The sequence below is a fragment of the Notamacropus eugenii genome, chromosome 4 (assembly GCF_028372415.1).
Source record: "Notamacropus eugenii isolate mMacEug1 chromosome 4, mMacEug1.pri_v2, whole genome shotgun sequence".
In the NCBI taxonomy this organism is placed as follows: Eukaryota; Metazoa; Chordata; class Mammalia; order Diprotodontia; family Macropodidae; genus Notamacropus; species Notamacropus eugenii.
This window is the reverse complement of record NC_092875.1, coordinates 197,841,170-197,867,115: the sequence shown is the minus strand read 5'-3', so window position 1 is coordinate 197,867,115 and position 25,946 is coordinate 197,841,170. Positions and strand designations below refer to the sequence as shown.

The 25,946-nt window shown below is 36.1% G+C and overlaps 1 protein-coding gene across 8 annotated transcripts in view; it reads left to right on the top strand.

Annotated features, from left to right (window-relative positions):
• The window catches only part of DCDC2 (doublecortin domain containing 2), a 281,088-nt gene that overhangs the window by 200,258 nt on the left and 54,884 nt on the right, over positions 1–25,946 (top strand). For 2 of the 8 annotated variants that reach the window (XR_011965967.1, XR_011965969.1), the window contains 3 exons: positions 12,295–12,585; positions 15,147–15,227; positions 25,205–25,329. Coding sequence is in view for 5 of the 8 variants with exons in the window: in XM_072603955.1 (XP_072460056.1) it covers positions 12,295–12,585; positions 13,829–13,942 (405 nt within the window). In the remaining 3 variants the exon portion in view is untranslated. Of the gene's footprint in view, positions 1–12,294; positions 12,586–13,828; positions 14,086–14,172; positions 15,367–25,204; positions 25,330–25,946 lie in introns of those variants that run through there. The other 6 variants (XR_011965968.1, XM_072603957.1, XM_072603958.1 and 3 more) reach the window with 6 other exon arrangements.

Sequence of the window (25,946 nt, the reverse complement as noted above, 5' to 3'; positions counted from 1 at the left end):
GTAAGATGAGAGCATTGGATTAGATTGCCTGCATCTAAGAATTCCTTCCAGTTCTAAATCCAGGAATCCTTTAAGATCCCCTAATCGAAAATCTCTATAACCTCCAATTTTCATTTTCTTGATCTTTTCTTTGCCACTGTTACATTCTAACTTATTTATTTGTCCATGATATCCCTGTTAGAGTATAAGCTCTTTGAGGGAAGAAATCCCATTATCTTTCATCTTTGTATTCACAGCACCTAGCATAGTATCTTGCACATAACATATATTTAAGAAATGTTTGTTGAATTCAATTTGAATGATTATACACACGTATACATATACATGTGATCTGTGTACATATATATCTAGACTGTCTATCCATATTACTACTGTATAGATCATGAGAGCAGTATGGAACAGTGGATAGAGTTCTAGATGTGAACTTGGGAAGACTTGCATTTGAATCTTTCCTTAGACACATATTAACTAGTCTAGTTAGACTAGTCACTTAATCTCTTGCTTTAGATTACTTGTGATCTTTATTAGAAGAAGGAGTTTCTACAGTGATGACATCACAGATCTTCGACATATTGACAGAGATTTGATATAAAAATTCATCATGTATGACCTTAGGAGGAAGCTTGTTGTTTGATAGTCCTATTATATCTTATATAGTGGAAAAATTGGATTAGATTTGGAATTGGAGGACCTGGGGCTGGTAATGAATGCTAAAGCAAACAAAAAGGGATTTAAAATGGTTATAGTGAAAGAAAGAGAAGGATCAAAGACGGGATAAGATTGCTGTTTGGAGTTGTTGGAATGATGATAACGGACAATGAAACTGATATAATTTTATTAGTGGAAAAACATAAATAAAGCTCTTGCTTCTACGAGTAAATTAGTTGGATTTAGGATGGTGGCTACAGGACAGGTTCCATTCTTCTTAATAAATCATAGTATGTGTGATCCTCATCAAAGGAATTTGAGTGAAGAAAAGAAAATTAGGATCCCTCTCAATAATTTTCTTACCTATACTTCTTGTCCTTCACTTTGGCCATACAAAGGTTTGTTCTTCCACTGTGGTCACACATCCCTTAGTGAAAAGAATGTCCTTTTGACTTCCTTACAAGTAATCAGCCAAGTATAGATTTTCTGGATATCTGTGTGAAAAAAATAGTATTCCTTCTGGGGATGGCTTGATTGATGTGCACACTGGAAACATCTTTAATAATTGAATGCCTCCTTCAAAGGAGATTACACCAAAAAGCACATTGCTTTTCATTTATTCATTACAAATATGTCATACCAATGTTTTTGCTTTGAGTTGTTAAGACTGTCATACCAATATATTTTGTGCAAGACCTGGGATATTTTAAAGGATTATAAGCCTTTTACCTAATCTTACTGCTTCATTCAAATTGATCATATCAGACTTTTAGCATATCCTTGCCTTTTTGGAATCAGAGCTAATGAGATATAGCTTCACTGATTACTATTCAAAAAGCTGTCCTGGGAAGAGTTCACAGAAATCATGGGGCAAAAGAATAAACGTGCTTGTTAATAGTGGCAGTGATTTTTAGCCACTTATTGAGGGAATAGAAAAGTGAATTTAGGGAATGAATTGTCCAAACTTGGGTTTTTTTTATTCTTTTCTTTGTATCAAAGTTAGCCATTTATAGTTGGCTCCATACAAGATATGTAAAATGAAAGAAAAAACATATTTGTAGTAAGGTAAAGTACTTTCTTTTGTAATTTAGAGTGCAGTATTTCTTGTCACTCTTCTCTCTTGCGTCAATGCATCCTTGTGATTATTTTTTTTAAATTCAAGACAAATTCAGTAGTTAAGAAATGAAAATCGATTTTTCTTTTATTTTGATATAGATAGTAACCTGTAGAGTTCTGTGCTTATTGATGTGACAGTACATATTCCCCCTTTCTCTCTCCAGTGCTTAGCACAATGCCCAGCACATAGCAGTTGCCTAATTAATGTATTTTTATTGATTGATTGATATCTGTAGCATTTTTGGGTTCTAGCTAGACAATTATATTGTCAGTACTCAGTAAAATAAGCTTTCAAATATTCCTGTCTTATTGTAGTCTAGTTTTTGGCATGCTGAATATTTTGTTCTCAAAGGGATTTTAGTAGAAGGTGGCATAAGGGGAAATAAACCTTTAAATAGGAAAAGAAATACTGTAAGACTCAGTAGTTAGCATAGATGTACAAGAGTGTAAGGCTGCCGTTGGTTATCCCCAGAACCACCCAGTTATTCTTGGCTTCTTTTGGTCGTTTGAGGTTAAGTGCCTTCTTAGCCACAAACTTATCCCTAGTTGAGTGGAAATATGGAAGCAACTTCTTAAAAGAATTTGGATGCAATGCATTTAGCATAGACTGGAGGGAACTGAGTGGTCAATCTCAAACCTTTGCAATTCTGGAAAAACTAAACTTGTAAACTATATCAAAGCTATGTACTGTATTCAGTACCATTCCTTGGGGACGTTATCAGCATTGAGCAAGTTACACCCTCTACCGTCAGTTTTGTACAAGTGAAATAAGGTCAAAACGCACTTTACAGGTATTTGTGGAAGAGGGAGAGAGAGTCTTTACCTGATTTTCCTTGGAGACTGGAGGAAAGAACTTTAGGGTGAGGTAATGGGCAGATTTATGCATGCACAAGGGGCCTTGAGTCTATTTCATTTAATTTTTAAAAAATAATTGAGACCTTAAAATAATATACCTAAAACATTTTCTGCTGATCACTGAAACAAGTTTTAGGGTTCCTAGCCACAGATTTCTTTAGAAAATGATCTATCTCAATTAACAAATAATAATTTTCTCTCACTTCCATTCCCACCTCCACCCTTCGAAAAAAAAAAAAAAGAAAAAGAAAATCCTTGTAACAAATACCCACAGTCAGGCAAACCCAATTCCTTTGTTGATCAGGCCCAAAATGGTATGTCTCATTGTGCATATTAATCTGGTAGTATTCTTTATCCTTGGCCCTTTGGAATCATGCTTCATCGGCCTTTGTGCTTATCACTGTGCTATGAAGTCTTTTAAAATTGTCAGTCTTTTGCACTCTTGTTGTTAATAGTATACATTGTTTTTCTGGACCTGCTCACTTCACTCTGTGTCAGTTTACTCAAGTCCTTCCAGGTTTCTCTAGCATTGCCCCTTGCAGCATTTCTTGTAAGGGAAGGGAATAAACGTTTACAGAGTGACTGCCATGTGCCAAGCATTGTGCTAAATGCTTTACAAATATTATCTCATCTTATTCTTACAACAAACCTTGGAGTTAGGTGGTGGTATTATCTCCACTTTACAGCTGAGGAAACTGAGTCAAATGGAGGTTAAGTAACATGCCCAAGGTCACACACATAGCGTCTGAGGCTAGATTTGAACTCAGGACTCCTGACTACAGGTCCAGTGCTCTATTCGCTGCACCACCTTGCTGTAAGCATAGTGTAGTATTCAATTTTATTCATATATCCTATGTTAGCTACCTCTTTCTTCCCTTCTGACTGGTATTTAGCTTCTTGTTTTCTTCCCAAATCATTATAGAATATCCAAAGAATTGCATCCTACCCCCCCAAAAAAGGACCTAAAGAAATCACCCTGATTTACCTCATCCTGAGGATTATGGTGACTGTACTGTATTATTATTATTCTTATTACTATAATTATATTTACATAATAACAGCTAGATGAAAACATGTGTGTAATTGTGAAGTTAATTTATTTACATTAAGCCAAACAGCCTGGCATTTGGAAATAGCTGCCTGATGGATGGTCATAGCCTGGGACATTTGAGGGGTTTAAAGATGTGTCACCCCCAGAGGTGCCTGTCTCCCTTGTCCCTCTGCTTTCTCCTGCTTCTCTGACTCTGGGCTACCTCAGAATGCATCTGTGGCTATGGGTAGATGGATGACTCACCAATACCAAGGGCTGTCTCCCTCAGCCCTCCTCTTTTACCTACCTGAGACGCCTGACTGCTTGTTAAGATGGGAGCACATGACTTTATTCCTTTTACTGAGATGGAGTACCACCAGGCCTTACCATCTGCTCCACCTCTATGCTCTGCAGTCTGTTGGTACCGTCATCTGATCTCCTTGAGTAACCTAAGAAACCTTGGGGCTTAAATTGTTGGGATTCCCAAGGCCTTTCCATCTGCCCTAAAGTTGGACTTTCATTTGTACATTGTCTTTCCCCCAGTTAAATGTTAGCTCTTTGAGAGCAGACTGTTTTGCTTTTCTATTTGTAGCACAATACTTGGCACATAGCAAACATTTGTCACATACTTTTTCATCTGTTAATTCATTCATGTTTTCAGTTTTCCTCAGTTTGTTAAGTATCATGTGAACAAATTTGATAACATTTCTATTTTTTAATCAAAATAAGGTGAAAGAAATGATGATGATTCCTAATCAATCAATAAGCATTTATTAAGTGCCTACTCTGTTCCAGGCACTGTTGAGCACGTTGCTGTGTTTGTTGTCCAGTTGTGCCTGGCCTCATGTGAGATTTTTCTTGGTAAAGATATTGGAGTGGTTTGTCATTTCCTTCTCATTTTATAGATGAGAAACTGAGGGAAACAGGTTAAGTGACTTGCCCAGGTCATAGAGCTAGAAAGTGTCTGAAAGTGGATTTGAACTCAAGTCTTCCTGACATCAGACCCAGAATTCTATATGCCACCTAGCTGCACTAGGGATGCAAAAAAAGGAGAAAAGACAGTCTCTGTTCACAATCTAATGGGGAATATAACATGCAAATGACTTGGTACAAAGAGGTGAGATAAGTATATGTATATATATATATATATATGTATATATTAGATAGGAAATAATCAACAGAAGAAGGCACTAGAATTAAGAGAGATTAAGAAGGGCTTCCTATAGAAGATAGCATCTTAGACTTGAAGGAAGCCAGGGAAGCCAGGAGGCAGGGCACTACTGATATGGGGGAGAGTCAGGGAAAATGTTTGGAGCTGAGATGGAGTGTCTTATTTTAGGACCATTAAGGAGACTAGTGTCACTGCATTGAAGAACACATAGTTGGGGGTGAAAGATGGGGAGAGGAGCTAGCTTTTGATGACCTTTGAATAAAAAACAGGATTTTATGTCTGATCCTGTAGGTGATAGGGAGCTGCTGGAGGAGGAGGGTGACATGTTTAGACCTGCAATTTGGAAAATCATTTTGGCAACTGAATGAAGGATGGATTTGAGTAGGAGAGACTTGTCACAGACAGACCATCCATGAAGAAATGAGGGTCTACACCAGGGTGGTGACAGTATCAGAGGAGAGCAGTGGGCATATTGGAAAGATGTTGCCTTGGCAACAGACTGGAGATTTTAGACACACACACACACACACACACACACACACACACACACAGACACACTAGAGGGAGGGAGGCAGGGAAGAAGGGAGAGAGAGAGAGAGAGAGAGAGAGAGAGAGAGAGAGAGAGAGAGAGAGAGAGAGAGAGAGAGATAGGAGTTGAGGATTGAGGATGACATCAATTTCTGAACTTATTGGAGGGAGGGGATTGGATGGGTTGTAGATCCCTCAGGAGAAATAGGGAAATTCGCAAGGGGGTGAAAGGTTTTGGGTAAAAGATAATGAGTTCAGTTTTGGACAGGTTAAATTGTAGATGCTTACAGGACTTCCAGTTTGAAATGCTTAATAGAAAGAGAGGTTATGACTGCAGATGCATATCTATATCAATAGATAGATAAGCAAATAGATATTTGCATTTTTATATGGTAATGAGAGGCACTATGTCTTAGTCATCAGAGAGTTAGCCTTAGAATTAAGAACTAGTGGAATCAAGTGCCATCACTGACATTTATATAATCTTTAGATAACCATGGGCAAGACTTAAGTGCCCCTGGGCATCAACTAGTACTGATCTGCACTGGTAGAAGAATTTCCTCTTTGGGAGCTCCCTATACCCCTTCTTGCTGAATGTTTATAGTCATACTAACCATATGAAACCTTTATATACTTTGTATTGGACTTGTAGATGAGAAATTTTCTTTTATGGTGTTGGAATATGAGAAATGAACTTTTTAAATTTAAAAGTTTCATACAAATTTATGGATATTTTATTTTTATATAACTAATATTTCTCACTGTGTTCCTATTTCACCCCTTCCAGAGAGTCACATCGTATAATAAAGTTTGCAGGAAGAAAGCGAGAAAACAAATTCAGCAAAAATCTGACATTGTATGCAGTTTACCACACCTATGGTATTCCATTTCTCCAAAGGAGTGTGTGTGTGGAAGAGTTTTCTTCTCCTATCTCTTCCTTGGCACCAGTTATATTCTTTTAGGGATCCTTATAAGCCTGCAGCATTCCAATTTTGTTGTTCTGTGGTTTCTTCCATTTACATTGCTGTCGTTGCTGTTACACAGTTTTCTACTTCTGCTTACTTCACTTTGTATCAGTTCAGATAAGTCTTCCTAGGCTTCTCAGTACTCATGATCTTCCTCTTTTCTTGGAGCATATAATATTCCATTGTATTAACATGCCCTGATTTTTCAGTCATTTTTCAATCAATGGACATCTATTTGGTTTTAAATTCTTTGCTATTGCCAAAAGTGTTGCTTAAATATTTTGGTGTACATGAGTCCTTTCTTTTTGTCATTGGCCTTCTTGGGACCAGCGGTGGACTCTCTGGTGGGTAACACAGTATGGATATTTGTTTTCCAGATTGCTTTCTATAATGTTTGTACCAATTCACAACTACTAGCTATGCATTGGTGTAGCCACCTTTCTAACATTTACTATTCCAGTTTTTTGTAATTTTGCTACCTTGCTGGATATTTAGTGAAACCTCAGTTGAAGTGTTGTTTTTGAAGTTTATTGAGAGAGTTAGTTTAGGCATAAGCAAGTTTTTTTTTTTTTTTTTGGAGGAGGGAGGAGACGAGGCAATTAGAGTTAGGTGACTTGCCCAAGGTACCACAGATAGTAAGTGTCAAGTGTCTGAGGCCAGATTTGAACTCAGGTCCTTTGGACTCCAGGGCCTGTGCTCTACTCACTGCACCACCTAGCTGCCCCAGGCATACGCAAATTTTTAAGAGAAAGGAGAATTATTTTTGGAGGGAGCGTATTCTTATAATATTACTTTTTGAAGAGCTACAGTACCGTATGCTAGTCTCATCTGTTCTGCTTAAATATTTGTATTATTTTACTAATACATATAAACATAGTGCAATAGACAAAACCACTGATAATTATTTAGTGTCTCAGTGAGGTCCCTGATAGAATACATTTGTGCAACCTGTGAACTGGAGGGAGGTCTTTGAGTAGCCCTTTGCACATTAGAACAAGTTTAGATGATTAATTGGGAGAACACAAACCTGAGAAATAGAGATGTCAGATAGAAAGAAGCAAAAGGATAAGGAAAAGAAGCAAAGTATGATATTGGAAAGTCCTTGATGGAGAGGTAGATGGTGGAGATAGTTGCTGAATGGAACACAGAGGCCTAAGTGAATCACTTGTAGTGGTGGTGAGAAATAGGCACGGTCTACTCTTCTCCAAGACTTCTGATTCAATAGGATCTTGGATCTGGATCCAGAAAGGGGCTTAGACATCATCTAATCTAACCGCATTTTACAAATGAGACAGAGAAGGCCTAGAAAGATCAAGTTACTTGCTCAAGGTTATAACAGGGATGCTGGCCATACTCAAGTATCAGAGGTGAGATTTTATTTTTTTTATTTTTTTTTTTTATTTAGCTTTTAACATTCATTTTCACAAAATTTTGGGTTACAAATTTTTCCCCTTTTCTCCCCTCCCCCCCCAAACGCCAAGCATTCTAATTGCCCCTATGACCAATCTGCTCTCTCTTCTATCATCCCTCTCTGCCCTTGTCTCTGTCTTCTCTTTTGTCCTGTAGGGCCAGATAGCTTTCTATACCCCTTTACCTGTATTTCTTATTTCCTAGTGGTAAGAACATTACAGTTGATCCTAACACTTTGAGTTCCAACTTCTTTAGCTCCCTCCCTCTCCACCCCTTCCCTTTGGAAGGCAAGCAATTCAATATAGGCCAAATCTGTGTAGTTTTGCAAATGACTTCCATAATAGTTGTGTTGTATAGGACTAACTATATTTCCCTCCATCCTATCCTGTCCCCCATTACTTCTATTCTCTTTTGATCCTATCCCTCCCCATGAGTGTTGACCTCAAATTGCACTCTCCTCCCCATGCCCTCCCTTCTATCATCCCCCCCCACTCTGCTTATCCCCTTATCCTCCACTTTCCTGTATTGTAAGATAGGTTTTCATACCAAGATGAGTAGGCATTTTATTCTTTCCTTTAGTGGAATGTGATGAGAGTAGACTTCATGTTTTTCTCTCACCTCCCCTCTTTATCCCTCCACTAATGAGTCTTTTGCTTGCCTCTTTTATGAGAGATAATTTGCCCCATTCAATTCTCCCTTTCTCCTCCCAATATCTTTCTCTCTCACTGCTTGATTTCATTTTTTTTTAAGATATGATCCCATCCTCTTCAATTCACTCTGTGCACTCTGTCTCTATGTGTGTGTGCGTGTGTGCATGTGTGTGTGTGTAATCCCACCCAGTACCCAGATACTGAAATGTTTCAAGAGTTACAAATATTGTCTTTCCATGTAGGAATGTAAACAGTTCAACTTTAGTAAGTCCCTTATGACTTCTCTTTGCTGTTCACCTTTTCATGGTTCTCTTCATTCTTGTGTTTGGAAGTCAAATTTTCTTTTCAGCTCTGGTCTTTTCATCAAGAATGCTTGAAAATCCTCTATTTCATTGAAAGACCAATTTTTCCCCTGAAGTATTATACTCAGTTTTGCTGGGTAGGTGATTCTTGGTTTTAGTCCTAGTTCCTTTGACTTCTGGAATATCCTATTCCATGCCCTTCGATCCCTTAATGTAGAAGCTGCTAGATCTTGTGTTATCCTGATTGTATTTCCACAATACTTGAATTGTTTCTTTCTAGCTGCTTGCAATATTTTCTCTTTCACCTGGGAGTTCTGGAATTTGGCCACAATGTTCCTAGGAGTTTCTCTTTTTGGATCTCTTTCAGGCGGTGTTCTGTGGATTCCTTGAATATTTATTTTGCCCTCTGGTTCTAGAATCTCAGGGCAGTTTTCCTTGATAATTTCATGAAAGATGATGTCTAGGCTCTTTTTCTGATCATGGCTTTCAGGTAGGCCCATAATTTTTAAATTGTCTCTCCTGGCTCTATTTTCCAGGTCAGTTGTTTTTCCAATGAGATATTTCACATTATCTTCCATTTTGTCATTCTTTTGGTTTTGTTTTGTGATTTCTTGGTTTCTCATAAAGTCATTAGCCTCCATCTGTTCCATTCTAATTTTGAAAGAACTATTTTCTTCAGTGAGCTTTTGAATCTCCTTTTCCATTTGGCTAATTCTGCTTTTGAAAGCGTTCTTCTCCTCATTGGCTTTTTGAACCTCTTTTGCCAATTGAGTTAGGCTAGTTTTCAAGGTGTTATTTTCTTCAACATTTTTTTGGGTCTCCTTTAGCAGGGAGCTGATTTGCTGTTCATGCTTTGACTTCATGTCTCTCATTTCTCTTCCCAGCTTTTCCTCCACCTCTCTAACTTGATTTTCAAAATTCTTTTTGAGCTCTTCCATGGCCTGTGCCCATTGAGTGGGCTGGGACACAGAAGCCTTGATTTCTGTGTCTTTGCCTGATGGTAAGCATTGTTCTTCCTCATCAGAAAGGAAGGGAGGAAATGCCTGTTCACCAAGAAAGTAACCTTCTATAGTCTTATTTCTTTTCCCTTTTCTGGGCATTTTCCCAGCCAGTGACTTGACCTCTGAATATTTTCCTCACACCCACCTCACCTCCTGATCCTCCCAGCCAGTGTTTGGGGTCTGAGATTCAAATGCTGCTTCCAGCCTCAGGGCTTTTGGCGGGGGCAGGGCTGCTATTCAGTGTGAGATTAAATTCAGATGCTCAGGTGAGGGCAGGGCTGCCTCTCAGGCTCAGTTCCCTCAGGGAGTTTATGCACAGACCTTCAACAATGGATCCAGGCTCCTGCCTGCTTGGAGAGCCCTGGTCTGCCGCTGCCCCTCAGCTTCTGTCTCCCGAGGGGGCCCGAGCCATGGGGGCACCCCACTCCCCCCTCGACCCACCAAAGGGACTCTCTCACAGACCCCCGTCACCTGTGGGTGGAGGTACTTGTGCGGCCGCTGGAGATCCCGTCCCTGAAGCCCGCTCGGATCTGTTCCTCTCGGTGCCGCGGCCACGGCAGGGCTGTACTCAGCTCCCAGTCCCGGCGCCCAGTCCGCAGCACGAAGGACCTTTTACGAGAGGTTTGCAGGTCTCTCCGGAACAGAAATCTCCCTCGCTCCAATGTTCTGTGGCCTCTGGGTGCAGAATTCGCCGTGAGTTACTTCTTTGTAGTTGTTCTATGGGTTGTGGGTTCGGAGCTATGTGTATGTGCGTCTTTCTACTACGCCATCTTGGCTCCGCCAGAGGTGAGATTTTAACCTCTGACTCCAAACCTAGTGGGCTTTCCATTATACCACACTTTTATTTGGTGGTTAATGCCTTGTGGAATTGATAAAAAGTCATTATTCAGGCACAGATTTGTTCATTTGTACTACATGACCCCCACATGTGTATTCAGAGGATCAGAACTGCTATTTACTGACCACTTTGCTAAAATATAGAACAATTCTCATGGATTCTGTTTTGGGATTTTCTGTTCATTTGACTTTTTTGGTCTTAAGGAAAGTCAAAACTTTATGGGATAAAAATAGTATTTCTCTTGGTTAAAACAAGGAGAAATGATAACTTGTACACTCACCCTTCTCTCCTCAAAAAGGGTGAACATACAGAAACACAACTGAATTTCATTTCACAATCATTTATTAAGGGCAGATCACTGGGCTAAAAAAAGGCCTTGAGAAAGATATCTTACATTTATATAGGACTTAACTGTTTGCCAGGCATGGTGCTAAGTGCTTTATAATTATTTTTTAATTTCATCCTAATAACCACCCTGGGAATAGTTGCTTTCATTTTATGGTTAAAGAAACTGAGGCAAACAGAGGTCAAATGCCTTGTGGATTTAAACTCGGGTCTCCCTGACTCCAGGCCTGGAGCTCTATCCTCTGTGCTTCTCCGCTTCCTGCTAAGATAAGATATGATTTCAGATTTCATGGACCTTTATGTCTAGTAGAGACATCTTCAGTATAGATAAGGTGGTTGTTGTTGGGTTGTTTAGTCATGTCTGAATCTTTGTGGTTTCATGGACCACAACTGTCTTTGGAGTTTTCTTGGCAAAGATACTGGTTTGCCATTTCCTTTTTCAGTGGTGATAAGGCACTATTAGACAAAATGCCTTATGAGGTATATAATTTTATTCCCCAAAGGAGAAATATTTAGATATAAGCTTCTTAATGACAGGGACTGATCTTCTCCCTCCTTCCTTCCTTCCTTCCTTCCTTCCTTCCTTCCTTCCTTCCTTCCTTCCTTCCTTCCTTCCTTTCTTCCTTCCTTCCTTCCTTCCTTCTTCCTTCCTTCCTTCCTTCCTTCCTTCCTTCCTTCCTTCCTTCCTTCCTTCCTTCCTTCCTTCCTTCCTTCCTTCCTCCCTTCCTTCCTTCCTTCCTTCCTTCCTTCCTTCCTTCCTTCCTTCCTTCCTTCCTTCCTCCCTTCCTTCCTTCCTTCTTCCTTTCTTCCTTCCTTCTTCCTTCCTTCTGTCCTTTCTTTCATTTTTTTTGGGTATCACCAACACCTAGCATTGGGCCTTGAATATAGGAGATACTTAATGCTTGTGAGATTGGGTGACTTTGGGGTTTTGATTTGCATGAAAATAGGTTTTTGTGTTTGGACATCTGTTGGAATTTTCCTTATTAAATGATGACGCTATTCCAGGAGAAGAAATATGACATATCTTTGTGTGTATATGTTATTATATTTACACATTTATATGTAATCTATAAATACATGCACATGAGCACACACATACATATTGTCCCTGTACATAATTCACACAAGTATATGTGTCAAGAAGTAGGACGTATATATATATATATATATATATATATATATATATATATATATATATATATATATATATATATATATATATATATGTATGTATGTATATACATATATATGTCACAATTCTCCTGATATATAACATTGTACAACATACCTCATATATATTGCATGGAAAAAATATAATAAGCATTGTTTAAAACTGCATTAAGACTTTTTGGGACACCCTATATATTTACATATGTGTGTGTTTCCATTAAAAAATTCAGTTGAGGAAATGACCACATTTCTTTTGATTCCTTAGAGGCCAGCAGAAATAATAGATGAGGAAGAAGGTGGAGGGAAAGAAAATGAAGATATAGAAGAAGAAAAGGAAGAAGAGAAAGAAGATTTATCAGAAGTAAATGGTGATGTTGAAGAAAAGGAAGTGGAAGAAAGTCCTGAACAGGAGAACATTGATCCTAGAGTAAATGGTGGCACAAATGAAGAAAATGGTGAGGAACTGGATGAGGTTGACAACGATGAGCATCATCCAGAGAAAGAGGAAGAGATAACATTAGCAAAAGGTGATGGTGATGGTGACGGTCCAAAGGAGGTATTAGTTTTGCACTTTTTTATATGTTTGTGGGTATGTCATGGGAGCTACAAGAGAAGACAGGGTCCCTGCCCTCAAGGAGCTTACAAACTTCTTTGGCTACTCTCTTTTAATGGTAGTGAACTTGATTTGTGTCCACAGAAGCAGTACCTGCTTCACAAGCCGAATTTCTATAGATGATAAATTAGAGGGGAATTTATTTATTTAGCCACAAAGAAACTTGACTTTGCCAAAGAATTCATAATAAGTATCATGTAAATTTTTATAGAATAGGGGTCCAAGGGCATTTGAAAGTTGAACTGAATTTATATTTTTCTATACATACATGCATACATACATATATATACACACATCTATATCTATATCTATGCCATTTACATCTACATATACACACATAGACTCTCAATCACATTTAAATGGAAAAAAGTAGGGAAGATATAGCAAGTCGACAATAATATTTATTGAGTTATCATTATAAACAAGTCACTATGTACACATATATCAGATACTGAACAACTTGAGGAGATTCAAAGAAATTGAAGACACAGTTCCTACTCTCTAAGAGCTTCCTGTCTAGTTGAGGAGAATAGGACCTATAGATACCTAAAGATGATTAACAGTAGAGTGGGGTCTGCAATATACAATATGAGAATATATATACTTATATGTAAATATAAAAGTGTGTTTATATATGCACATATATATCTGCGGGGCAGTGCAGTACAGTGAGTAGAGGGCCAGCCTTGGAGTCTGGAAGACAAAGTTCAAGACCTGTCATTGACTCATACTACCTGTGGGACAGTGGATTAATTGTCTAGCCCCCAGGAATGTTCTAAGACTATAAATCACAGAGCAGTTGCTGGTCTGCATCATTCCATACAAAGAGTCCGAGATGAAATCACGTGACCCCTCAATAGGTATCTATATTTATATCTCTTTCTGATCTCTCTAGATCATAGATCTAGATATAATTTACATACATGTGAACACACATAAACACACAAATGCCCCTATACTATATAATAAAAACCAATAAATGTACCAAGAAGTAGGATCATCAAGTGCTATTTATTATATCAATACATGCTCATTTTCTATTCTGTTCTTATTAAGTAGGGTGGTGGAGTACTTATATTCTAAATGGACGAAAATGGAAGGGAATTGCATGTGGGATAGTGTTGGGGCAGGACTGAGGTATTTTGAGAATGGGACTGCAGCATATTTTCCCATCCCCTTTCCCTAGAAATGTGTGAAATTCAGAAATCTTGAAAGAGAGAATTTTAAAGGGCAGAAGAAAAAATCAGGAAAACTGAGGCTGATAAATAATAAAGAGGAACTGGGTAGGTTGTGGTCATGAAAAGGAAAGTTGAAGAAGAGAACGCCTTGCTTTCAAACCGTGGCATGTCACATATGAAAATGAAAGAATAAAGAAGTCAATGAAAAGAGGACTCATGGAAATTTTTTAAAATTAAATTTTGCATAAAGATTTGTTTAAATGGAGTGGTGAATGCTTTAAGTTCCCTGCATCTGTATCCTTGTTTATTATCTATGCAACCTAAAGGGTTAAATAATTTTCTTTTTCACTAGGATGAATCAGATCCTCAAAGACCACCAAGGCCTGAAGTAAAAATCACTAGTCCACAGGAAAATGATAACAATGAACAAAACAAGGAGTACGCTGCTGTGGCATAGATGCTTAAAAATGTGGATTATAAGAAAAATTAAGGGTTTCATATGATACTTGAATTCTAAACACTGTTATTTGTGGTTGTTACACATAATGTGGCAATATGGCTGAATACTACCTATAGAATTTCAAAATTACAATGAAGAATGGAAAGGATAATCGCATTAATGTTTATTTCCCCAGTTGGTGTTTTTTTAAAAAGCCATCTAAAAGAGTTAAATGTAAGAAATCTGGGTGGAGCTTGTCTTGGAAGAAAACTAATTCTTCCTTTCCCCTTTGGGATAGGGTAATAATCATATCTGGGCAAATTTTCACGTGCCTCGACTTTAGAATTTTAGTAATACGATTGTTAGATGCCAGAATATTTTAAAAAGTCTTATTTTAAAAGGCACAGAATATTTTGTGAATTTTAACAGAAAATATATATAATATTCTTTAGGAAAATATACTTTAGGAAGCATGAATTACAATTCATTTTTAGATTTATAATTTTAAGACATCATTAAAATCAAGTATTCTTTCATATCCTTTCTCCCTCTTTAGCCAAAGCCTTTATTTATCTTTCTGATGTACTAAGCCAAGATGTTTATTTTGCAAGTAGGAGACTTACTTATCAGAGTATTATGTGTCATATCATACCATATCATATCAATAGTCCTCATCCTTATGGCCCTTTCAGGTTTTAAAGCCTTGTAGGTTAAATGGTACCTAGTATAAAAGCTAGGAGGATTTGGAATTAAGAATGGAAATCAAATTATTTAATTCAGCCATCTACATTATTTTCATTATCATTTGATCTGTGGAAATTTTATTCATCTGGTAGAATTTTTATTCCGCTAGCCCTTATCAATCCTTCTCCTACCTCTTGTTTCAGGTTCTCAATTATCTGCATGTTAGAAACAAAGTTTCCCACAAAATACAGATTCTCAGAAAATCAAGGGAAAAGACAAAGAAGGTATAAAAAAACATTTTTTTCCACCGCCCAGTTTCATTAGATTTGCTGTATAGTTCCCATTGGAAGAATAAAATCTGACAGCTGTAAGGGACCTTAGAGTTTATTTGGTCCAATCCCTTCATATTTCAGGTGAGGAATTGTGGCAAAGAGTGGAAAAGTGGCTTCCTAAAGATTGCATGACTAGTTAGTGACAGGACTAGAAAACAAAATCTGTTGACTTCCTATTATACCGTATTGAGCCTAATTGCTTTATATTTCAGCTTATTTTCACAAACTAATCAATTATAGTTTCAAGTAAAAAAAAGGAAAACAACTTTTCTATTTTATTTATGAGTAATATTTGCTACTTTAAATCTTCAAAATATCAAACTGTTAAGAGAAAATTTTGGGGGGGAAATGCTAGAATAAAACTTATTTCTGATTAACCTCTCACTTTAACTTTTGTTTTGTTAGTAACTAAATGTGAAATAATCAGAAATTGTAGAGTCCAATTGACCTCAAGATTGCATTTACTTTGGTAGACATTTCAAAAATATATTGCCATTTGTTTTTTGAATGACTAAGGAATAATGCTACTGGGCTAATAGAAATAATGCATTTTCTCATATGAATATTTTCATTAATTAGACATAGGCAATAAATAAGACTTTACATCTTGGATACAACTATTGTTACATCTATTGCATCTTATGGTTGCAAGTGCCTTTAATTAGTTAATTAGTAAATCTTTGATTCATTCATTCATTCAGGCAATGTACTAGGCATGAAAGGAGATATAAAAACTGGGCAAGACACTTATGAAGCTTATGTCCTTATGCAGCTTAGGGTAAGAAACAAACACAGATAACCACAATACATAATATTACATGGATTCATACATTTAAATAGTTTCAAAGGAAAATGCTGTGTAAACTCTGGGGTTGAAGAGATGAATGGAAATGTGGGGGATGGCAGATTGTGGAGGATCTTGAATGCCAGGCATAGGAATTTCAACTTTAATCAATAGACAGTAGGAGGTCTCTAAAGATGATCAGGTCTGTGTGTCAAAAAGATTATTCTTCTGTTAATATAAAGGATGAATTGTAGGATGGAGGAAGGATGAAGGCAGGAAGATCTGCCAGTATTCCTTTGCAGTAGCACTTTGGGATGGTAATGGGGGGGTCTTTTTTATGGGGATGTGGGTAGAAAAAGAGTAGGGAATAGGTGAGAATAGTGTTGTAGGGGGAAGAATCCATGAGAGTTGAGGGAGAGACAAGATAAGGCTTGTTAAGACCTCCAGGTTCAATAATTAGTTGAAATTAAATTAGTTGACATACATCACAAAAATTTAACAAAGATATATTTTCCCAAGTAGCTGTTTTCATGTTTTCTATAAATAATAGCTACAATAAAACTCTAATGAATTTAGCAGTATTAGAAAGATATGAGGATATAAGGCTATGATATTTTAGGAAGAAATTGATTCTTAAAATATTTTTCTGAGATAAAATATAAGCATATAATTTCTGTTTGGTCTTTAAAAAACTAAATAAGATTGGGCAATAAACCTACATTCCTAGCAAACTAAATAAGATGGTAATAGGCTGAAATTCTATACCATTACTGATGTTTGACGTTTTTAAAAAATTTCAGTTAATTAAATGAAATCAAATGTAAAAATTTTGACTTGTTAGTAAGTTAATTCTTTGTCAAAACCTTTCACCCCCTCCAGTAATTTCTCCTCATTCCTTTTCCACTGTTATCTAGTTTAAGCAATTAGGGGATCATTTCAGGGTCATTTCAATGAAATAAAAATTGATGTTTTTTCATGGAAAATAATTGCATTAAATATCCTAAGTATATAGTACCCTACAGGGATCTTTAGAACCCACAATTACTGTAGTGTAATGTTGAATAAAGCACCAAATTTTTCCCTAACCAGTGCATATTTTATCTGCTAATAAGACATAATCATGACCTACCTTAAGAGGAGAGATGAAGAGCAACTGTATTGTATTTTAAAACACTTTAAAATATGTATATATCTATATCTCTATATATCCATACACTACATATATGTATCATATTCATAAAATGTCTTATGGAGAAAATCTCTCCCAGTGAATGAAAAAAATGTTCATCACTTGGTGATGATTTAAAATAGGCTGTCAAAAGTTAATTCTTCTCCAAAAGATAAACTTTTTACCCTGTGGGAAGAATTTATTCCCTTATATCTACAGTTTGGATCAATCTTACTGACAGTTTGGGGTACCATTTGTATTTGTGTGGGACAAAATCTAGACTCCTATATCCAGATTAGGTTCTTTTGTATTGTTTTAAAAAGAAGTTTACTATTAATAGACAACAGAGAGATTTCTTGATACTTATGAGTCAAATCTATAGTCAGAATAACTATCATCGTCCAAGTATTTGGGCATTTATGTGGGTTCATCTGCATAACTAACTGCCTTTTTCCTTTATTTTGTACCTTGTGATTTTTAGTCTGACACAAATCTTATGTCAAACTAAATTTGATTCAAGATAGTAAATAACTTTATTGCATTTTGAACTTTGAACATGAAGTTATACAATCAAGTAAAGCCAGATTTAGTCACATTTTTATTCATTCAAATAATTAAACTATACCTCCAGATTTTTTCTACTTATTGCCTGTTTATGACCTTTAAAATATAATAACTGTGGTCGTAAAATGGCATTATATTTTTTAATGAGAATTGTCTTTATTCTAATCTGCACTGTATTGGTTCCTGCCATTTTCTAGTTCCTGAAAATCATTGTTGGCATTAAATGGCACCATGTATATACAATGTCATCCCAGTCACACCCAATAAAAGCCAGATATATCTGAAACCTCATTAATGGGAACTAATGTTCTAAAATTATTATGAATTAACTGGCTCAGCACACAGCAGGTAAGCCAATGTCCTGAAATCTTGTATGTGCATCTGAAACAGCCTGAAATATTGACAGCTTATTTTTTCAGTGCTTTAATTTTTTAAAGCCCTTTCCTCGCAACAATCTAATGACATAGGTAGTACAAGTATCATTCCCAATTAACATATGAGGAAACTGAAGCACAGAAAAGTTATGAGACTTAGGGTCATAAAACTGGAACCCAGGGATCTTGACTCTTAAGACCAATGATCTTCCTCTATTGAAGTCTGTATGTGTGTATATACATATACACACATATACACACATACACACATATACACACATGTACACACATACACACATGTACACACATGTATACGTATATAGAGAGATTTTGTCAATTACATATAAATATAAAATATATATGTGTGTATATATTATATTTAAAGTTGATAGCTTAAAAAAGTGAGATGTCACTTTGGCTGAAAATATTCTAGTTTTCTGCAATGTACTAAAGTGATGGGCTACTTCAGTATAACTGATGATCCTTTGAAACTATTCATATATTATTAATTCACCTTTATTCCTTTACATAGTAATTAGGCAAAGTAGGGCTACAGTAGATTAACTGTTCAACCAGAAGCATCACCTCTAAATTGTTGCCAACATGAATGGAGCTACAAATACCTATCTGTGTTGTACATAAAGGTTTGTAGAGAGGTATAGAAATATCATCTCTCTAAAAAGTGTATGCATACATGCTTTAGAATAAAGGTCACTAGGTACAAAGACTTTATAAGGGAAAGACTGTATTGTTTGGATGTGGGAGAAAACATTGAAAAGGATGTTGAGACAGGGTAGGTATCCTCGGCATTGATGTGGGTCATGGTGCTTTAATGGCTTCCAGAGATATTAACAAATACTTAACATGTTTTTCAAAGTGTGGAAGCTATCAAAGATTTTATTTTTTGGAAAGATTTTATATTAGGAAGGATGTTGAAGAGATAGCTTTAAAGGAGATGTCATGTAATGAATGTCTCCAAGAAATACAGATCTTAAGTTAACCTGCATTTCTGAGGTGACTACAGAGCACAGTTCTTTCTCATTAACCTTAAGCCTTATATATATGCTTTTAACTGGGATAGTATCTTATATAGACAGTACTGTTATCTTACAGACCTTGTTTATAGAGTGTATTGTTTGCATTATGTATTTTTCATGAATTTTGCTTAAATTTCAGTTCAAAGAAAAATGGAATCCTAGAATTAGAATGGGTCTTAGAGATCATGTAGTTCAACCTACAATTTGACAGGTAGAATCCCCTGTAATAAATATGAGAGTTCATCATCTTATTTTTGTTTGAATGCCTCCAGTGATGAGAAACTCACTACCTCACAAGGAAGTACAGTTTATTTTTGGACAGGGTCAATTATTGGAAAGGTCTTTGTCATATTGAGCTGAAATTTAGCTCCCCCAAACTTTAAGCCTTCTTTGGGTTTTATTTTATTCTCTGGAGCTATGGAGAATTCTTGATATTTGATGTACACTCCTCATCATAGTGGTTGCTGTCCTCTAAAGATGCTTCATTTTCCACTTTTTATTTTCCCTCTTTAAAATATGGTACCCAGAACTGAACATGACAGTGAAAGATGCAATCAAATCTGAGCCCATTGATAACAAATAGCCAGGTGCATCAAAATAGTACACAAAGCACACAGGTGGTCCAGGGAAATTCACCAAAACAAAGAAAATTAAAGTTGGAAGGGAACTTAGAGATCATCAGTCATGAGTTCTTCATACTTTTTTTGGTCATGGGTCCCTTTAGCCATGTGATAAAATCTATGGGTCTCTTAGAACAATGTTTTTAAAGGCATAAAGTAAAATATATATGTTTGCAAAGGAAACCATTTATATTGAAAAGAACTATCAAAAACTTTAAAAAGAAATTCAAGGACCCCAGTTTAAAAACTCTTGATCTAGTCCAATTCCATCATTTCCCAGGGGATGAAACTGAGGACTAAGAGGTTAAGTGACATGCACATGGCCACATAACTAGTAAGTAGTAGCAGAGCCAAGACTCAAACCTTGGTGTTCTCCTTACCTAGGCTTCTCTCTGCATTATACTGCTTACTTACTAAAATGAATGGCTCAGTAATCTTTCATTCCTTACACAAACATAACTTCTCACTGATATTTTGCCTTTTAAAAAGACTTTGCATATGTCTAGTAGTTTATTTTGGGATCATATTTATGAACTTCCTAAAAGGAAAATCTTTGATAGTACAGCGAAGCCTTCCAGATAGTGGAAACCAATTAGTCTAGTCTTTGGGACCAGGCATATGTTATTATAGGGGAATTGGGCATCATTAAAGTCCTGTTACTAAAAAAAATTAAAAATCATGTGAGGTAAATATGGAGGCTTCTTTGACTTTAGCCAGAGAAGACTTGAGTTGATTTTGGATTTGTGGTTGTGAAAGATCTCAGAAGTTCATTAGGTGTCCTCTCTTCTTTTTAAGAAGTTGAAGCGTTTATTGAAGTTGGCTGTTAAAATCACCTTTCCATATGTAATATGTATATGGAGGAGGAATGACTGATGTGACTTTTCAAAAGAAAGGAACAAACCCAAATTCTTTTATTTTTTTTCAGTAGTATGTTAACTGTTGTTTAGTTAGAAGTATGCTGTTGGTTAATTTCATTGTAATTCATTATGTTGACAAATATCTTTTTGTTGTTCTGAAAAATTGTTGCTCAAGTTTTGATAAGATTACAAAAATTTAAGTTGGGCCATTTGTTTTATCTTAGAATTCTGGAAAATGCTCATTTTTACAATATAAAAATTGACTATTTCTCTTGAATAAATGGATGCCGTTTTATGCAATTATGGAAATGTATTTTGATGACTCATTGTTTAGGTACATGGAATTGTGTTACTATTATTTTGTATTTTATTCTTCCACATGAAAATTTCAACAACTATAATAAATGCCACTGGACTTAAACCCTATGGAAGCTTGACTCATGACAAGAATCTTAAGTGATTATACAACAAGGTTGAGAAGTTCCATTAGGTGTACATGAAGTTGTGGTTTTTATAGCTTGCACAAACTTTATAAATGCTCATTTAGTTCATAAAACATGTATAACTTTGTACCAAAATAAATCTTTTTGCTTTTCCTTTTCATGAAGCTTCAAATTTATGGACACTAGAGGGTAGGATTTTAGCTATAATCCAAGGAATTAAGTAAAGAATGTTATGTAGGACTGTCCCTCAATAGACTTATGCTGAAAACGCATATTATGGAACCATGCAGAAAGAATACATCTGGAATTTTGGCAGTATGTTAATATTTATGGAGGCTTGCTATAAATCTTCCATTAAATGGGCTTTGTGCTACTGTAGTTTTCATTGAATTAAAGTTTTTTTGCTTTATTTTCTGTTTTAAAAGCAAATACCATGAGGCAGAGCTGATAGCCCTTTTGGTATTTAATAACCATAGATGAACAACTCTGAGACCATGACTAAGGAGTTTGTTAAAGTATATTTTACACACATGAACAAAATCCATTGGTTCCCCCCCCCCCACTCTATTAGGTTGAAAAAGTAACCCTTGACAATAAAGGAAATATCTTAGTTTACCAGATTTTATCTGTATACTAGATTCTTAAGCATTGTTACATATTCTACAACCAAAATTATTATAATTCATATATTGTATTGTAAAATGATAGTGTTTTTATTATGACATTTATTTATGGAAATAAACATATAGCTTTGCTTCAGATTTTTGTGTGTTTTTCTTTCCTTCTCCCATGAGGATCTTAATTTCCTATCTCTAAGTAACCCTCTCAAAGAATCTATGATCTTGGCTTTGGCTGAAAGTGCCAAAGATGGATGACTTATCCTTGCTTCCATTTTTTTTTGTAAGTCATCAAACTTAGTGGTCTAATCATAATGAATCATATGAATAGTTTTCTATCAATCAATCTGACAATAAAAAGCATTTATTAAGTGCCAACTATGTGCTAGGAACTACCTAGGGAGGATAGAAATATTACAGACAATCTCTACCCAAGAAGAAGCTTACATTTCTCTAGAGTGATTCTGCATGTTCTATTTCACTGCTTCTCCTTATACACAATGATATGAAGGGCATTAGTAACTGAATAAAACAGCAAAGTTTTCTTGAAGAAAATGGTACTGGAGTTGAACCTTGAAGGGAGTTAGGGCTTTAATTGAAACCCACCCTTGCCTCCTCATACATTGTACTCCTGTCTGTATCCTTCCAAAAATCCACCCAGGGAGTCCACACAATGTTGTGAGTCCACACAACTGCCTGCATATTGCTTGACCTGATGGGGGTACCAGTGGTACGAGTGGGCTGTTCATCTATTATCTCTCAGTTTTGATATGTGACTAAGACATCGACCTTTCCAGTTGCATATCTCTTTGCTATGACACATTTCTGATATATTTACATAATATGGATTTTGGTACATAATTCTTTATTAGTGAAATGCCTAAACACCTTTATGCTCACTGTGCTTCTCTTCTGCTTTTTTGGGTGACCTCCAAGTCTAATTATAATATTAGAAAAAGTAAATTCATGATCATCTAACTCTTCAGATATCACCAAAGAGATACATATCACTTTCAGATATCACCTTCCACAACAAATTGGATTCTCAGCACAGCAAATACACATTAGACTTGGGTCTAAGCCTAGAAGGAAATCAGGGAAGAGGAGAGAGTATGTTCCAGTTGTGGTAAACAGTTTCCACAGATTCGTGGAAGTGGAGGAAGTTAGAAGGAGATGAGAAGTAGCTAAGCATCTTATTTGGTCGAAATGTAAGTTACATGGTGAATGAATGAATGACAGAATTTAATAAGCACTTACTTTGTACAAAGTACTGTTACAGGGGTAATGTGAAAGACAAGAAAGATAAGTTGGAACCATATGTACAAAGTCTTAAATGCCAGGCTATTGAGCCCTACATTGTATCCCACGGATAATATTGTTCAGTCATTTTTCAGTTATGGCTGATGCTTCGTGACCCCTTTTGGGGCTTTCTGGAATGGTTTGCAATTTTCTTTTCCAGCTCATTTTACAGATGAGGAAACCAAGGCAAACAGGGTTAAGTAACTTGCCCAGGGTTAGACAGCTAGTAAGTGTTGAAGGTTTTTTAAATGTTAAGATTTTAACTCAGGAAGATTAGTTTTCCTGACTGCAGACCTGGCACTCTAGATTATAAAGGAAACTAAATAAATTATGATTATCAAAATATTTTAAAAATAAGTTTATAAACCTCATGTTAGAACCCCTCTCCTTCGCAGTCTTCCTACTACCCCTCTTTAACTATCTAGATATTTTGTTTGAAATAAATATGCTTCATAGGAGATGAAATGGTAAATCATTCTTACTGGCCTAACTAAATTTGAGGACGAAGACATTTCTCCATTAGATCATAGAAAACAGGGCCAAGACAGGGTTTATTGAAAGTGGTAAGAATTTTTATATACCATGTTTTCTTGAGGTTTTAGTTATGGTGGAGATGTTCCACTATAATAAATTTTAAAAAACCCCTTCATTTTATTGGGTAGCTTCCATAGAATGTACAGAAGGGAAGGGAATAAACATTTATATAACATCCACAATGTTCCAGACACTAAGCACTTTTACAGATATACCTCATTTGATCATCACAACAACCCTGTGAAAGTAGAAGCTGGTTATTATCTATTTTTGCAGTTGAATATGGGTATTTTACTCATAGAAGTTTAGAAGATAAAGTTGGGAGAAATCTCAGAGGCCATTTTAGTTTATAGATAAAAAAAGAAGCCAAGAGATGAAATGAACAACGTGCCCAAATCATTCTGGTAGTACATGGCGGATCAGGGACTTGAGCCCATGGTCTTCTGATTCTTTAAAGGGAATTGTCTTTTTGGCCATGTCACTTCTGCACCTGAATGTTGTTTTATGTATTTAAGAACTCAGAAATTAAAAAATAGGCATTGATAGGTAAACTACTAGTTTCCTAACTACTTGTATTTTAAATATTATTTCTTTCTGGATGATCTTCCCTTTCTCAATCCATTTTTATCACCCTGGGTAAGATGCATTTTGAGGAATAGAAATACTAAAAATCATGCTTGAAAATCCTCTCAGATAAATGCTAAGATCCTTAAGAGTTAAGACTTTGAGAATTTTTTTTTGATGATGAATGTTAAGACCTTTGAAATTTAAGACTTTGAGAGTTTTTTTTTTTGATCATGAGAGTCATCATGAGAGCTCATGAGAAAAGGATATTGCCAGTTTCCACTTTCTTTGTCCATTTCCTTATGGCCTGATGAGTTGTCAGGATGTTTGATTACATGTAACAAAACTCAGGCTCTTTATAATTTTCTGTCAGAGAGTTGATTATGGTATGTTTTAGTGTGTCAAAGTATTCTCAACCCCCTGATGCTTTTCCAACTGTGATTCACGTAGAAAACTGCTGGATTTGACTGCCATAGTTTTATGCTACTCTACTAAATATACTCATTTAGTTATCCACATCTAGATTTGCAAGTAAAAGTTGGTTGTTTTGCCATCATGTTTTTTCTCATTGACTTAGAAGCTGTCAGGTTGAGCCCCTATGGTAAAAATGGGACAGTCAGAAGGATTGTAAAGCCATCAAATACATGAGTATTGATAATTATCTGTTATGAAGAAACTACTATATAATTCAGTGAACAAGCCATTTGTGCTCTTGGTCATCCCAGTGGTAGTATGCCAATGAGCTATTTGCGGACAATGTCACCCAGGCACTGGCCTGGGTAAGCTTAAAAAGTTCTCTTTATCATCAACAAACATTGATGTAGTGACTGTATCCATGGGGCACTATGCTCAATGCTGCTTCATAGTGATGAGACACTTGGATGATATGTCTTGATGCCTTCAAACCTCACTATCTTTGTTAGCAGGTAACTCAGTGTCAAGAGACATTGAATCACCAGTGTTGTAGTCAGCCCTTTGCATGTGTGAGTGTTCCCATTAAGTGTCTGACAGACAAAGTTTCTAATGCCAAAATAAAATTGAACTGAGGTAATGATTTCCTTTATCCAGGTAAAGAAATCCCGCTTTGGCTCTCACTTCTCCTAGAATCAGCATTCTTCATTTTTTTTTTTTGCTGGATGCTATTACTCTCCAACCAATATCCTGTCTCATTTTAAAAAGAAGAATTGAAGAAGGTAACTGACATACTTATCTAGAAAATTCAAGATGTTGACAACAGTTTCTCAAAAATGTGATTGCTTAAGAAATCTTGAGGTTAGTTGATTGAAAGTGTAGACTTTAGTCTATTTTTTATCATTAATAATCATTGCCATCATCAAAACCTCTTGAAAGTGCTGTTTGTAATTGGCACTGTGTTGGAAGTGTATAAAACAAATTTTTAACAGACATAACCACTGGCTCTCTTATATATATATAGGGTTAACCAAAGCTCAGTTCAGTTGCTATCATCTACATGAAGCCTTTCCTAATCTCCCAGCTATTACTGTTAATCCTCACCCTCATTTACCTTGTATTTATTTTGTTTAGACTTTTATATGTACATTTTGTCTCTTCTGAAAGAATGTAAAGTCTCTGAGGACAGAGGCTAGGTTCTTTTTTTTAAAAAAATCTTTTTACTTGTAGCACCTTGCTGGCAAATAGTAGGTACTTAATAAATGCTTATTGATTAATTGAGGAGATTCAGAAGCTGTCTAGCCAAAGTTAGAACGAAGAGCTAAACGTCATGTCTAATTGAGCCTCCATTTCTACCAAGTGGTAGACCAAGTGGTATGACTTTTGACAATAATAAGGG